Source organism: Arachis stenosperma, chromosome 6 (genome assembly GCF_014773155.1).
Source record: "Arachis stenosperma cultivar V10309 chromosome 6, arast.V10309.gnm1.PFL2, whole genome shotgun sequence".
Classification (NCBI taxonomy): Eukaryota; Viridiplantae; Streptophyta; class Magnoliopsida; order Fabales; family Fabaceae; genus Arachis; species Arachis stenosperma.
This window is the reverse complement of record NC_080382.1, coordinates 2,122,034-2,136,032: the sequence shown is the minus strand read 5'-3', so window position 1 is coordinate 2,136,032 and position 13,999 is coordinate 2,122,034. Positions and strand designations below refer to the sequence as shown.

General features: G+C 42.7%; 2 protein-coding genes across 2 annotated transcripts; one reads left to right on the top strand and one right to left on the bottom strand.

The window, feature by feature from the left end:
* The first annotated feature begins 6,359 nt into the window (after nucleotides 1-6,359).
* LOC130936465 (arachin Ahy-3-like) lies at nucleotides 6,360-8,301 on the top strand. The gene is made up of 4 exons (XM_057866534.1): nucleotides 6,360-6,648; nucleotides 6,744-7,036; nucleotides 7,192-7,824; nucleotides 7,912-8,301. The coding sequence occupies exons 1-4, from the start codon at nucleotides 6,360-6,362 to the stop codon at nucleotides 8,299-8,301; spliced, it is 1,605 nt and encodes a 534-aa protein (XP_057722517.1).
* A 4,089-nt stretch (nucleotides 8,302-12,390) lies between these two features.
* Nucleotides 12,391-13,186, bottom strand: LOC130936475 (uncharacterized). Its single transcript, XM_057866547.1, has one exon. It carries the CDS (start codon nucleotides 13,175-13,177, stop codon nucleotides 12,566-12,568), a length of 612 nt encoding a protein of 203 aa, XP_057722530.1. The 5' UTR covers nucleotides 13,178-13,186; the 3' UTR covers nucleotides 12,391-12,565.
* Nucleotides 13,187-13,999: the final 813 nt, after the last annotated feature.

Genomic DNA, 13,999 nt, shown 5'->3' with positions numbered 1-13,999 from the left:
TAGTTTTACTTGCTCTCGTTTCGTTTCCGTTTACTCGTGTTTGCCGTTTGTGGCGTTCTTTTTGTTAAGGTCGTTTACCGCGTTTTTGACCTGAGGGGCTCCCGGGGTGATCAGCCCCGGGGCGTGTACCCTTGTTTTCATAGTAGTCGCTCGAGAAGTTAGTGATAACATAGGCAAAAATTCGCTTCTCAAAAGGTTAGTGATAACATAGGCAAAAATGGCGTATGAAAATCGAGCAAGTCTAATCATTATAATTGAGGATATTGAAGTATTATTACAGAAATGGCTTAGGAATAAAACCTTCTCAAGTTATCCGCATTCCATGTCCTCGGGACCTCTTTGCCGCTGAGTCTTTCTAGCTTGTACGCTCCTCTTCCGATTACCTCTTTGATTCGGTACGGTCCTTCCCAGTTTGCCGCCAGCTTGCCTTCCCCAGGGGTGGATGGGCCGATGTCGTTACGCCTCAAAACGAGGTCGTTCTCTTCAAACTTTCTCTTGAGCGCTTTGGCGTTGTAACGTAAAGCCATTCTCTGTTTTAGTGCCGCCTCCGCCAGGTGGGCCATTTCCCTGGTCTCTTCTATCAGGTCCTCTTCGACGGTTTCCTCTATTCCCTTCAGAAGTAGTCGTGGGCTCGGTTCCCTGATCTCTACTGGTATCACTGCATCTGTCCCGTACGTTAGTCGAAAGGGCGTTTCTTTAGTGGAGGACTGCTCTGTTGTTCGGTAGGACCATAGGACTGAGGCGAGCTCGTCGGCCCAAGCGCCCTTTTTGCCGTCCAACCGTTTCTTGAGCCCTAACAGGATGATTTTATTTGCGGACTCGGCCTGGCCGTTTGTCTGTGGATGTTCCACCGAGGAGAATCTCTGCTTTATGCCCAGGCCGGCGAGGAATTCTGTGAATTTCTTGTCGGTGAACTGTGTCCTATTGTCCGAGATGATGACTTCCGGGATACCGAATCGCGTTATGACTTGTCTCCACAAGAATTTCCTACAATTGGACGAGGATATACTGGCCAGCGGTTCGGCTTCTATCCATTTCGTGTAGTAGTCAACAGCAACTATAAGGTATTTGACTTGCCCCGGGCCTACGGGAAAGGGTCCTAAGAGGTTGACTCCCCATTGGGAGAACGGTCGGGAGGACGTTAACAAGCTGAGTTCTGAGGCCGGCGCGCGATGGAAGTTGGCGTTTTCTTGGCACTTGACGCACTTTCTAACAAATTCCATGGAGTCGGTCATCATTGATGGCCAATAGTACCCGGCTCGGATTAACTTCCTCGCTAGGGCCTTGCCTCCTATGTGGTGGCTGCAACACCCCTCATGGACTTCCCTAAGGACGTAATCCGTCTGGTCGGGGTGTAAACACTTCAGCAGGGGGTGGTTGAACCCTTTTCTGAACAGCTGACCCTGGATGATGGCATATCTGGCAGCTTCCCTTCTTAGCTTCTTGGCGTCTTTTTCATTGTCGGGGAGCTTGCCGTTTTCTAAGAAGTCGGTGATGGGGTCCAGCCAGGAGGGGTTTAGCTTTGTGAGATGTAGTGTGACCGCCGGCTCTTTCATCTTCCCCTGGATGAGAGATCGGTTGCCCTCTCCTGGTTTGGTGCTGGCCAACTTCGACAGGAGATCTGCCCGTGTGTTCCGTTCTCTTGGAACGTGCTGGATCGTGACTTCTTCAAACTTCCGGCTCAAGTCTTTGACTTTTTCCAGGTATTTTTGCAGTAGGGGGTCCCTAGCTTGGTAGCTCCCGTTCACTTGGGAGGTGACGATCTGCGAGTCGCTGCATATCTCTAACCTCGTTGCCCCAACTTCTGTTGCCAAGGCCAGTCCTCCTATAAGGGCTTCATATTCCGCTTGGTTATTTGAGACGGGAAACTCGAACTTGATTGACTGTTCGTACACGACCCCGGCTGGGCTCTCCAGGATGATCCCGGCTCCCCCGAACGCTTGGTTGGAGGCTCCGTCAACATGGAGCTTCCACCGTGTGTTCGTGTCTTCGGTTGGATCCCCCGCTACTTCTACCAAAAAATCTGCCATCGCTTGCGCCTTGATGGCTTGCCGGGGTTCGTATCGTATGTCGTACTGGGAGAGTTCAATGGACCAGGTCATCATTCTTCCCGCCAAGTCGGGTTTTTGGAGCACTTGTCGGATCCCTTGGTCCGTTCTTACGACAATCTGGTGACTTTGGAAGTATTGCTTTAACCTCCGCGAAGAGGTCAGGAGTGCCAGAGCTAGCTTTTCCAATTTGTTATACCTCAATTCTGCCCCTTGCAGGGCCCTGCTGACAAAGTAGACTGGTTGCTGCTTCCTCCCTTCTTCTAACACCAAGACTGCGGCCAGAGCTTCTCCTGTTATAGCGAGATAAAGGTACAACGGTTCCCCATCTTTTGGCTTCCCGAGGACCGGGGGTGCCGCCAGAATTTTCTTAAAGTGCTGAAAGGCTTCCTCGCATGCGGGTGTCCATTCGAACGCCATTCCTTTCTTCATGAGGTTGAAGAATGGCAGGGCCTTTGTGGCGGATGCTCCGAGAAACCGCGACAGCGAGGCCAGCCGTCCCGCTAACCTTTGGACGTCCTTTATATCACCCGGGCTCTTCATCTGGAGTATGGCTTGGCATTTCTCCGGGTTGGCTTCCACCCCTCTATGGGTTATCATGAATCCAAGGAATTTCCCTGCTTCCATGGCGAAAGCACACTTGAGGGGGTTCAACCTCATGCCATGTCGTCGGAGAGACGCAAAGACACTTGCCAGATCGTTTAAGAGATCGTCAGGTCTTGTCGTCTTCGCAAGGATGTCGTCTACGTAGACTTCCACTGTCTTCCCTATGAGGTCATGGAATATCCTATTCATCAGCCTCTGGTACGTAGCCCCCGCATTTTTTAGGCCGAATGGCATCACCTTGTAGCAGTATGTTCCCCCTGGCGTTATGAACGCCGTCTTGTCTTCGTCAGGACGGTGCATCGGTATCTGGTTGTAACCGGAGTAGGCGTCCATGAAGCTCAGGTACCGATATCCCGCCGCGGCATCGACGAGTGCGTCTATGTTAGGGAGGGGGAAGCAATCCTTCGGACAAGCTTTGTTGAGGTCAGAGTAGTCTACGCACATTCTCCACTTGCCGTTGTGTTTTTTCACCAGGACTACGTTCGAGAGCCATGTCGAGTAGTCTACTTCTCGTATAAAGCCTGCCTCGAGGAGGCTGGCCGTCTGCTTGGCCACCTCCTTTGCCCTTTCTGCCGACATTTTCCTCCTACGTTGGGCCACTGGACGCGCTTCCGCCCTGACGGCTAAACGATGCGACATGATTCTTGGGTCTATGCCCGGCATGTCGGCCGGTGTCCAGGCGAACAAGTCTCTGTTGGCTCTTATCATTTTGACCAAGGGCTCCTTCAGCTCGCACGGGAGGTTCTTGTTGACGAATGTGAATCTATCCTCTTCGTCGCCGAACCTGAACTTCTCTAGATCTCCTTCTGGCTCCGGCCTGGGCCTGTCGTCTACCCTGGCATCTAGGTCGGCCAGGAATACGCCGGACGCCTCTTTAGACTTCTTTCTTAAGGAGAGGCTGGCATTGTCGCAAGCGACCGCCGTCTCGAGGTCTCCTCTTACGGATCCTATAGATCCGTCGTCGGTAACAAACTTCATAACTAGCAGCTTTGTATTGATTACGGCCTCGAAGTCGTTGATCGTCTTCCTTCCCAAGATGATGTTATAGGCAGTCGAGTCTCGGAGGATCACGAACTCGGCCATCGCCGACCTTCGACCCTGAGGTTGTCCCAATGAGATTGGCAGGGATATCACTCCGTCCGGCTTAATGAAATGATCCCCTAGCCCTATGACCCCGTGTTGGTGAGTCGTCAGATCGGCGTCTTTGAGCCCTAGCGCGTCAAATACATTGCGGAACATGATGTTCGAGTCGGCCCCTGTATCGACGAGGATGCGTTTAACGAGGCCGGTTCCCACCCGGGCCGTGATGACCATGGGTGGGTTTTCCGGGGCGTCGTCGAACCATTGGTCTTTCGGGCCGAAGGAGATGAGCGGAGGCTTCTTAGAACTCCGCATCGATGAGGAGGAAATTGACAGTATCTTTGTATCTTTCTTGTGTGCGGATCTGGATCTGGGTGCAGCGTTTTTGGCCGTCACTACGTTTATCACAGTGAGGCCGTGATCTCCGCCTTCCGGCTCTGGCCGTCGCTTGGCCGAACGGGTCTTGCCTTCCTCATCTTCGTCGCGATAACGTCTCCTTGGCTCCCTGATAAGGTGGGAGAATGCTGCTAGTTTGCCTTCTCTTATCGCTTGTTCGAGTGCGTCCTTTAGGTCAAAACAATCCTGCGTCAGGTGACCGTAGCCTTTGTGGTAGTCGCAATAGAGGTTTTTGTTCCCTCCGGTGCGGTCCTTGAGTGGTCGGGCTTTCGGCAGGATTCCTTTCTCTGCTATTTGTTGGTACACTTCCACGATAGGGAGCGCGAGGGGGGTGTAGTTGGTGAATTTCCCGACTCGGGGGAATGTCCTCGGCGTCTTGTTTGGCGCCTCTTCCCTGGTTCGCTCCTTTGGCCTGTCCCCGTTCCCGTGTTGCCGCGGTTGATTGTAGCCGGACTGCCGTTTGTTGGCAGCCACGACTCGGCTGACTTCCTCATCGTTTATGTACTCTTTGGCTACCGTCTGGATCTCGTGCATCGTCCAGACCGGCTTCGTGGTAAGGTGTTTTCGGAAGTTCTCGTTGAGGAGGCCATTTGTTAAGCAAAGGCTGGCCACCGAATCGGTCAAGCCGTCGATTCAAGGCATTCGTCGTTGAAACGATCTAGGTATCTCCTTGTCGGCTCTCCCTGTCTCTGGGTAACCCCCAGAAGGTTGATCGGGTGTTTTGCCTTTGCTATCCGCGTTGTAAATTGGGCCAGGAATGCGCGGCTGATATCCGAGAAGCTGTGGATGGACCCCTGCGGGAGGCCGTTAAACCACCTGATCGCGGGTCCCGCTAAGGTTACCGGGAAGGCGCGACATCTTACCTCGTCCCCTACCCCCTCCAGATTCATCCTGGCCTCAAAGGCCGTGAGGTGTTCTAGAGGGTCTTGGGTTCCGTCGTACCTCATGTCCGTTGGTTTGTCGAAGTGTCAAGAGTATCCTTATAGATCAATTGCGTAATGAATATCTGATATTTTTGACATACAGAGGCCATCTTCCGTGGTTACAATTGTCGTTTTATTCTTATATGGATAAATTTGTCCGCGTCTATATTTTTCATGGGTACAAATAATAATTTATTCAAAATTTTAAATATTATAAAAGCGTTGATCACAATTTATAAGTGCTAATAATAATAGACCTTCCTGATGCCTATGTACTTTTTATTTTTAATATTGGAGTAGTAGTGGTGCTTTTTTTAAAATGTAGATTGCTTAGGTGTTATACTCAAATGTAGAATAGTTTAATTGGAGAAGTAGAAATCGGACAGTCCAATTTATTAGAGATACAGAAATCGAACCGTTCGATTTTTAGAGGTACACAAATCAGACCGTTTGATTTATGAGAGGTACACAAATCGAATCTGATTTGTGTTAAAAAAAATTTTAAAAATTTGAAATAGAGAAATCGGACCCTCCGATTTGTTTATTTTTACAATTTTAAAAAATACAAAAAATTACAATGTTAAAATATATCATCAATTTTACTTCCATAACACAAAAAATTAGCCGATGTCTATTGCCTAACATTAAGAATAATAAAAATATTAGTATGATAACAAAAATATAGATCATATTATTCTAAAATAAGATATATCATATTCTATAATAATTACTAATAATAATATCTAAAATATGCAAATAATAATACAAATAATAACAATTAAAATAATTTTTAATAATAATAACAATACCATCACACTCATAAGGTAAAAACTTAAGTGAAGTCGACTTCACATAAAGTTAATATCTGAGAGTCGTTCTATGAAAATTTAGTAAAATCATCTAACGGCTCTCAAATATCAACTTTATGGGAAGCCGACTGTACCGCCCACTCATAAACATTAAACAATGTATCTAACCGGAGAATTAGGCATGAGCAAGAAAAGAGAAGAACTGAAGCCGTGCATGCGTGGTCCCCGTTGTGAAGAAATCGCAGATAAATGCTTAGCTGTGCATGGAGACAAGGTTGCTCTCTTTGTATGCTTATCATGTTATAGAGATGCTTTGCGAGGTGTAACAAAGGAAGGGTGCCATAGCCATGCATGCTGAAGAGTGTCCCGAATGCTCAGTCTACCAACTCACTTTCTCCGACGTGTCCCTTCCTTCACCCTCCTCTCGCCCCCTATAAATCACCTCGCTTCTCATTCTCCTCTTCATCACAACCACACCAATAACAATAATAGCAGCCATGGCTAAGCTTCTTGCGCTTTCTTTTTGCTTTTGCTTTCTAGTTCTGGGAGCTAGCAGCATCTCCTTCAGGCAGCAGCCGGAGGAGAATGCGTGCCGGTTCCAGCGCCTCAATGCGCAGAGACCTGACAACCGCATTGAATCAGAGGGCGGTTACATTGAGACTTGGAACCCCAACAACCAGGAGTTCGAATGCGCCGGCGTCGCCCTCTCTCGCTTAGTCCTCCGCCGCAACGCCCTTCGTAGGCCTTTCTACTCCAATGCTCCCCAGGAGATCTTCATCCAGCAAGGTTATTACTTATTACTACTTTTTCATATTTTGAGAATTTTATTTTTTTTTCCATGATCTTTGTTTGTTAATTTCATTTTGAATGAACACATACAGGAAGGGGATACTTTGGGTTGATATTCCCTGGTTGTCCTAGCACATATGAAGCGCCTGCACAACAAGGACGCCGATCTCAGTCCCAAAGACCACCGAGACGTCTTCAAGGACAAGACCAAAGCCAACAGCAACAAGATAGTCACCAGAAGGTGCACCGTTTCAACGAGGGTGATCTCATTGCAGTTCCCACCGGTGTTGCTTTCTGGCTCTACAACGACCACGACACTGATGTTGTTGCTGTTTCTCTTACTGACACCAACAACAACGACAACCAGCTTGATCAGTTCCCCAGGGTATATATATGCTTAAATCTCATTCGTTTTTTTTGGCATGTGCATATATCATGAATATTGAGTATTAGTCTATTATTATTTCTTATGAATTCTCATCAATAAACCATGCCACATTTATACATAAATGAATGGTGACAATTAATAATACATAACAGAGATTCAATTTGGCTGGGAACCACGAGCAAGAGTTCTTGAGATACCAGCAACAAAGCAGACAAAGCAGACGAAGAAGCTTACCATATAGCCCATACAGCCCGCAAAGTCAGCCTAGAAAAGAAGAGCGTGAATTTAGCCCTCGAGGACAGCACAGCCGCAGAGAACGAGCAGGACAAGAAGAAGAAAACGAAGGTGGAAACATCTTCAGCGGCTTCACGCCGGAGTTCCTGGCACAAGCCTTCCAGGTTGACGACAGACAGATAGTGCAAAACCTAAGAGGCGAGAACGAGAGTGAGGAAGAGGGAGCCATTGTGACAGTGAGGGGAGGCCTCAGAATCTTGAGCCCAGATAGAAAGAGCCGTGCCGACGAAGAAGAGGAATACGATGAAGATGAATATGAATACGATGAAGAGGAGAGGCAACAAGATAGAAGGCGTGGCAGGGGAAGCAGAGGCAGGGGGAATGGTATTGAAGAGACGATCTGCACCGCAAGTGTTAAAAAGAACATTGGTAGAAACAGATCCCCTGACATCTACAACCCTCAAGCTGGTTCGCTCAAAACTGCCAACGATCTCAACCTTCTAATCCTTAGGTGGCTTGGACTTAGTGCTGAATATGGAAATCTCTACAGGGTTTGTAGTTTGTACTTTCTCTTTTTCTATCTCTTTTTTTACCAATATATACTAGACATTTATTTACATATTCAAATGTGATTGCAGAATGCATTGTTTGTCCCTCACTACAACACCAACGCACACAGCATCATATATGCATTGAGGGGACGGGCTCACGTGCAAGTGGTGGACAGCAACGGCAACAGAGTGTACGACGAGGAGCTTCAAGAGGGTCACGTGCTTGTGGTGCCACAGAACTTCGCCGTCGCTGGAAAGTCCCAGAGCGAGAACTTCGAATACGTGGCATTCAAGACAGACTCAAGGCCCAGCATAGCCAACCTCGCCGGTGAAAACTCCCTCATAGATAACCTGCCGGAGGAGGTGGTTGCAAATTCATATGGCCTCCCAAGGGAGCAGGCAAGGCAGCTTAAGAACAACAACCCCTTCAAGTTCTTCGTTCCACCGTCTCAGCAGTCTCCGAGGGCTGTGGCTTAAAAACGACCAGTATCTTCTGCAAGCGTGTTATCCACTACATACTTTTTGCCACAAATGAATAATATAATAATAAGAAGAATAATGTAGTTTTAATTTTTAGTATGAATAAGAATACAAAGGGGCATTGATGCCTTTTTTGTTTAAGATCGGAATGTAACATATGTGCAATGAGCAGATATGGAGAAAACCTTTTGCGGGAAAAACATGAATAATAAAAGAAGTTATGGTCTCACGCACGCCACATTTGTCTTTGTATCCCCCTTTCTTTGTGATAAAATAAACTTGAAAAGAATATCAACAACACAACATGCTCTAACGTTTTGATCTAACTCCGAAAATCCAAGTAATTGTTGAGGGTGAGCTATAATGAGCTAGGATTTCTATTCAAGCACTATAAGATCGTGACAATTCAATTTTGACATGCATGGTATATATAGCTTGCTTATGATCATTGATGACTTGCTCATGTAAAGTCACCAATGTCCTTTTTTATGCCTTCTCACCAGAATAACTGTCGCAAATCCTAATGTTTTAATAGAACCAGGATGTATAAAATAGCGAGAGCTATGAGTTTCTACCAAGATTGTTTTTTGAAGATTTTCAACGATTGGTACATACAGTCGTTTACCAAAACGAAGAATTCTTTCTTGGTCCAATGTGAAGGTAGAGTTAATTCCGCTCTTAACATCACCAAAAAGTTTAAGCAGTTTTAAATCTTCTTTTTAGAGGGTTTTAATTCTTTTGATGAGGGATGACTGAGCATTCACATGAGTAAGAAAAATTCCAGATCTTCTAAGTTTGAACAGTATTCCTTTAACCTCGAGCTGATGAATTTCTCCAATCAGTGGTCTTTAAGAAGCTACGATGATATCAGCTTTTCATAGGTGATAAAGGATTGTACAATCATAATCTTTAAGCAGCTCTATCCATCTTCATTGCCTCATCTTCATGGCCATTTTTGAATAGCTTCAACTTTTTTCGTATATATCATAATTTCATCTTTCGACACCACATGTCCTAAAAATGCCACTTGATTTAACCAAAATTCACATTTAGAGAATTTGGCATAAAATTGGTGCTCTCGGAGGGTTTTCAATACTCTCCTTAGATGATATTCATGCTCTTCCACACTTTTCAAGTATACTAAGATGTCATATATAAACACAATGACGAAGTGATTTAAGAAGGGTTTGAACACTCGATTCATTAGGTCCATAAAGGTTGCAGGAGTATTCGTTAATGCAAATGACATTACAATAAACTCATAATGTCCATAGCAAATACAAAAAGCGGTTTTGGGAGGTATCTTCATGCTTGATTTTCAATTGATGTTACTCCAAATGTAAATCGATCCTAAAAAACATGAAGCTCCTTGAAGTTGATCGAACAAATCATTGATTCTAGACAATGGATACTTGTTGTGAATGGTCACTATTAAGTTGTCGATAATCTATACATAGGTGTATTGATCTATCTTTCTTCTTTATGAAGAGAACAAGGGCTCCCTAAGGAGATACGCTAGGACAAATGAACCCTTTATTCAATATATCTATAGCTTGGTCTTTTAATTCTCGCAGCTCTCTTGGTTCCATACAATAAAGAGGAATTGATATGCGATGAGCTTCCGGGATTAAGTTTATGGAGAATTGAATTTTTCCATCAGGTGGTATGCCTGGTAAGTCATCAGAAAATACATCTGAAAATTTCTTCACCACAGAAATATGACCAATGCTACGCATCATGGCTTCAATGTTTCTAACTACCGCAAGAAACCATGACACCATTTGTTTATCAGGTTCATGACTTTTTTTAGAGGAGAGATGAGTTTGTTTGGGGTCAATTATCTATCACCTTTAAAAGTAAATGGTAGAATATTTAGAGTCCTTTTGGAAAACACCAAAAAATTACTTTTTTTTACTTTTGACTTATAAAAAGTTATATTAATGTGTTTGGTATAATTTTTTAGATAAACTTTTAACTTTTTAAAAAGTTATTTAAGAGCTTTTGAAGAAGTTAAAAAATGTGACTTTTTCTATTTTTAAAAGCTATTTTATCACTCTTATTTAATGCACAACTTTAAAATAAGGACTTTTATAATAACTATCCAAACTCAAAATAACTTATTTAAAAGTTATTATTAATAAAAGTCCTTATATTTTAAGCTCATTTTTCAAAAGAACTTATTTAAAAAGTTTAGCCAAACTGGCCCTTAAAACATTAAACTTCGTTATTTTAGAGTAACAAATCACATTAACATGATAAGCTGCTAGTCAATCTATACCTAAAATGACATCAATGTCTTCCATGGGATCTAGAAGAATTAGGTTATAAAAGCTAAGGTGTCTACAGAGTTTATAGGAAAATGAATCCTCTCCATTTTTTTTGTCACTGAAGAGAATAAAGTGTAATCTCCCACCTTTAATTCTACAATTGGGACCAAAAATAAATGAGAGAGAGAATGCAATGAAGGATAAGATCTTTCACTGAATACCATCCAATTTTTTTTCACTGGAGAGGATCCATTCCCGAGTTTATAGTAACAATACAATAAATTATAATTAATTGATTAACATAAATTATAATAAATTATATGATATTTAAATATTTAAGAGTATATACCCATTTTGTTCCTAAAAGAATTTCAGACTGGACATTTACTCCCCAACTAAAATTAATTACTCGATTGGTCCCTAACAATTAATTCCGTCAGTCACTTAGGTCCTTTATTCCGTTAACTCTAACGGAGGGCAAAACAGTCCCTGACAACTCTAACAAGGGACAAAATAATCCCTGACCCCTTTATTCGAAAATGACACTATTCTTCCCCAATTTTTATTATATCTCGCATAACCCTAACATTCATACTCTCCTTCTTCACCTTCACAGTCTTCTTTTCCATATTTTCCTTCCTCACCTTTAACTCCAAGATTAAGCCATGGTGTAATTGTCACACGTGTCGCACCTACCTCAACATGTCATGGACCACACACTTCCTAAATCTTTGTGATTGGTACATCCACCCCCTCTACACTTCACCCACCAAAAGCATCAACTTCCACGTCTTTGATAACATCACCTCCAATCCCGACACGTCCACGATATCTTCAAGACCAAGTTTCACAACTACTACAAGTGTACACTTTTCTCCACTCTACGGTAAGCAATATAGATTGTTGGATATTAGGACATCATGAGAAGATTCTCCTTCGACATCATGTGCAAATTCTCATTTGAAATAGACACCAAATGCTTCTTTCCTTCTTTTTCAGAGTCCAAGTTGGCAGACAGCTTTGACCTCACATCCAAGCTATCAGTACAACGAGCAATGTCGCCGTTGCCGCTCATATGGAACTGAAGCGATTACTGAACATTGGTTCAGAGAAAAAGTTGAAGGAAGCGATCGAAGGTGGTGGACAATGTGGTCATGGTGATGATAGGGCAGAGAAGGAGGGAGATGGCAACGACAACGACAGGTTTTAACAAATCAAACTTGCTGTCAAGATTTATGGGATCCATCGAAGACGATAACTAGTTGAGAGATATAGGCATTAATTTCCTGAATATGAATTGGTTGAGAACAAGTTGAGGATTTTTTTCTTGTGAACATTAAATTTATAGAGTGTGCATTGTGTAGTTTGAAGTTACAGTGTTAGACTGCTAGTGTTATGCGAGATATGATGGAAATCAGGAGAGAACAGTGTCGTTTCCGAACAGAGGAGATCAGGGACCATTTCGTCCCCTGTTAGAGTTGTCAGGGACTATTTTGTCCTCCGTTAGAGTTAACGGAGTAAAGGACCTAAGTGACTAACGGAATTAATTGTTAGGGACCAATTGAGTAATTAAGTTTAGTTGGTGACTAAAGTGTCCAGTCTGAAATTCTTTGAGAACCAAAATAGGTATATACTCAATATTTAATTAATTAACTAGTTGATATAATTAATTTACTATAATAAATTATATTTAATGAATTAAAAAAATAAATAAAAAATACTCTTAAAAATGTGTCACTTTAATTTTATTATTAAGTAAGAAACTCAATTTTTAATTTTTAATTTTTAATTTTTAATTTTTATATAATAAAATGGATGGATAGAATAGACTAGGCACACCGTGAATATCAAAGAGTTTTAGCCGCCAATTACATCTAGTAACATACTAATAGGGGATTCATCATTTACCTTAGCTTAAGCAACGATGGTTCATGGTTGGTTTGGTGAGCATACATAATTGAATGTGATCCTATATAGGCCTAAGAGTGCATTAATTAAACCGGGTTTCTGAGAGACAGAGAGCGGTTCCTGCTGCTGAATAGACTGGAGTAGTGGCCTGAACCCGCTGGCGAAGCGATCCCGTTACCGCACTTTGCCACTGTCCTCAAGCTCTCAATGAGCGCCTCCGTCAGCGAGTCCTGTGACAGAATCTCCGACAGTTGCTCCGGGCTTATCACCAAGTTCACCTTCCACACTCCGGAGCTATAATTATTATTATGCCTTGGAGAGGATCCCTCTTCTGCTTGCGACCACATGGTAGCGTTGCAAGTGAAAATCCGGTAAGGTGTTGAGGTGGAGTTGGAGAGTTGTCTGGTTATCATGCTCGCTCTTGAAGTTGAATAATAATAATAAGGGTTGAGAGGGAGGAGGTAGTAGACTTGGCCGGCATGAAGCTCTTGTTTGCGGAGAAGGGGCTCCGATGAGAAGGGGCTTGCGAATATGGCGTGACCGGGGAACCCGTTGGTAATGGAATGAACGGTTATTGGAGTGCAGAGCTCCATGATGCCTCCATTGGAGGTCACCACCTTCACCATCTGCTTGTTATCCATTAAGACTCCGCCATGACTAGTGGCGGTGATGATCCCTTTTAAGGCGCAGTTACCCATATTATACTCTTCTACCATAGAACCAGTTCAATTCGATATGCACCTTGTATATATAGGAGGTTTTGTTGCTTATGTATATAATATAACGGTTCGCTAGTTACCAACAGCATATCTGCCAATTTCTACCAACTCTTATTTATAATTGTGTTTTATGAAAGTGTGTTTATGGATGTGTCTAATAAAAATATCTTTTTTATAATTGTGTTTAATAAAAGTGTCTTTATAAATATATTTTTTGGATGTGTCTCTTTGTATATGTATTTAAACTATATTAATTATTAGATACATCTACGAACACACTTTCATGAAACACAAATATAAATAAGAGTTAGCGGATAATATGTTAGTACCTATACTTTTCCGTAATATAATAAGTGCTACCTGCTGACTGACACAAAAAGCAAACAAAGCATTAGATCCCTTTTTTCATATTCTTTGTTTGGAATCTTTGGGGTACTGTAGGAAAGAAAGTAAGTAAGTAATAACAAGTATTATTCTTGAATATCTATATATTTAATCGGCGGCCAGCACAGGTTAATTCGTGAATTATTTTATCATACAAAAGGCTGTCTTAAAAGGGAGCCAATGATCGGATGCGGAAGCTCCTTATTAAGGAAGTGCAACTAGGGTCTTTTATTCAGTTTTTAGAAAAAAAATGAATATTTTTTATTTTTTAAATAATTAATACTAAAGATTTAAATTAATTAAATAATAATAAATTTTTAAAAATAAAAAACATAATTAATTAAAGAATTAAAATAAAGATTAATCAAAACATTGAATTTTAAAAAATAAGTAGCATACTTATTATTATTAAGGATG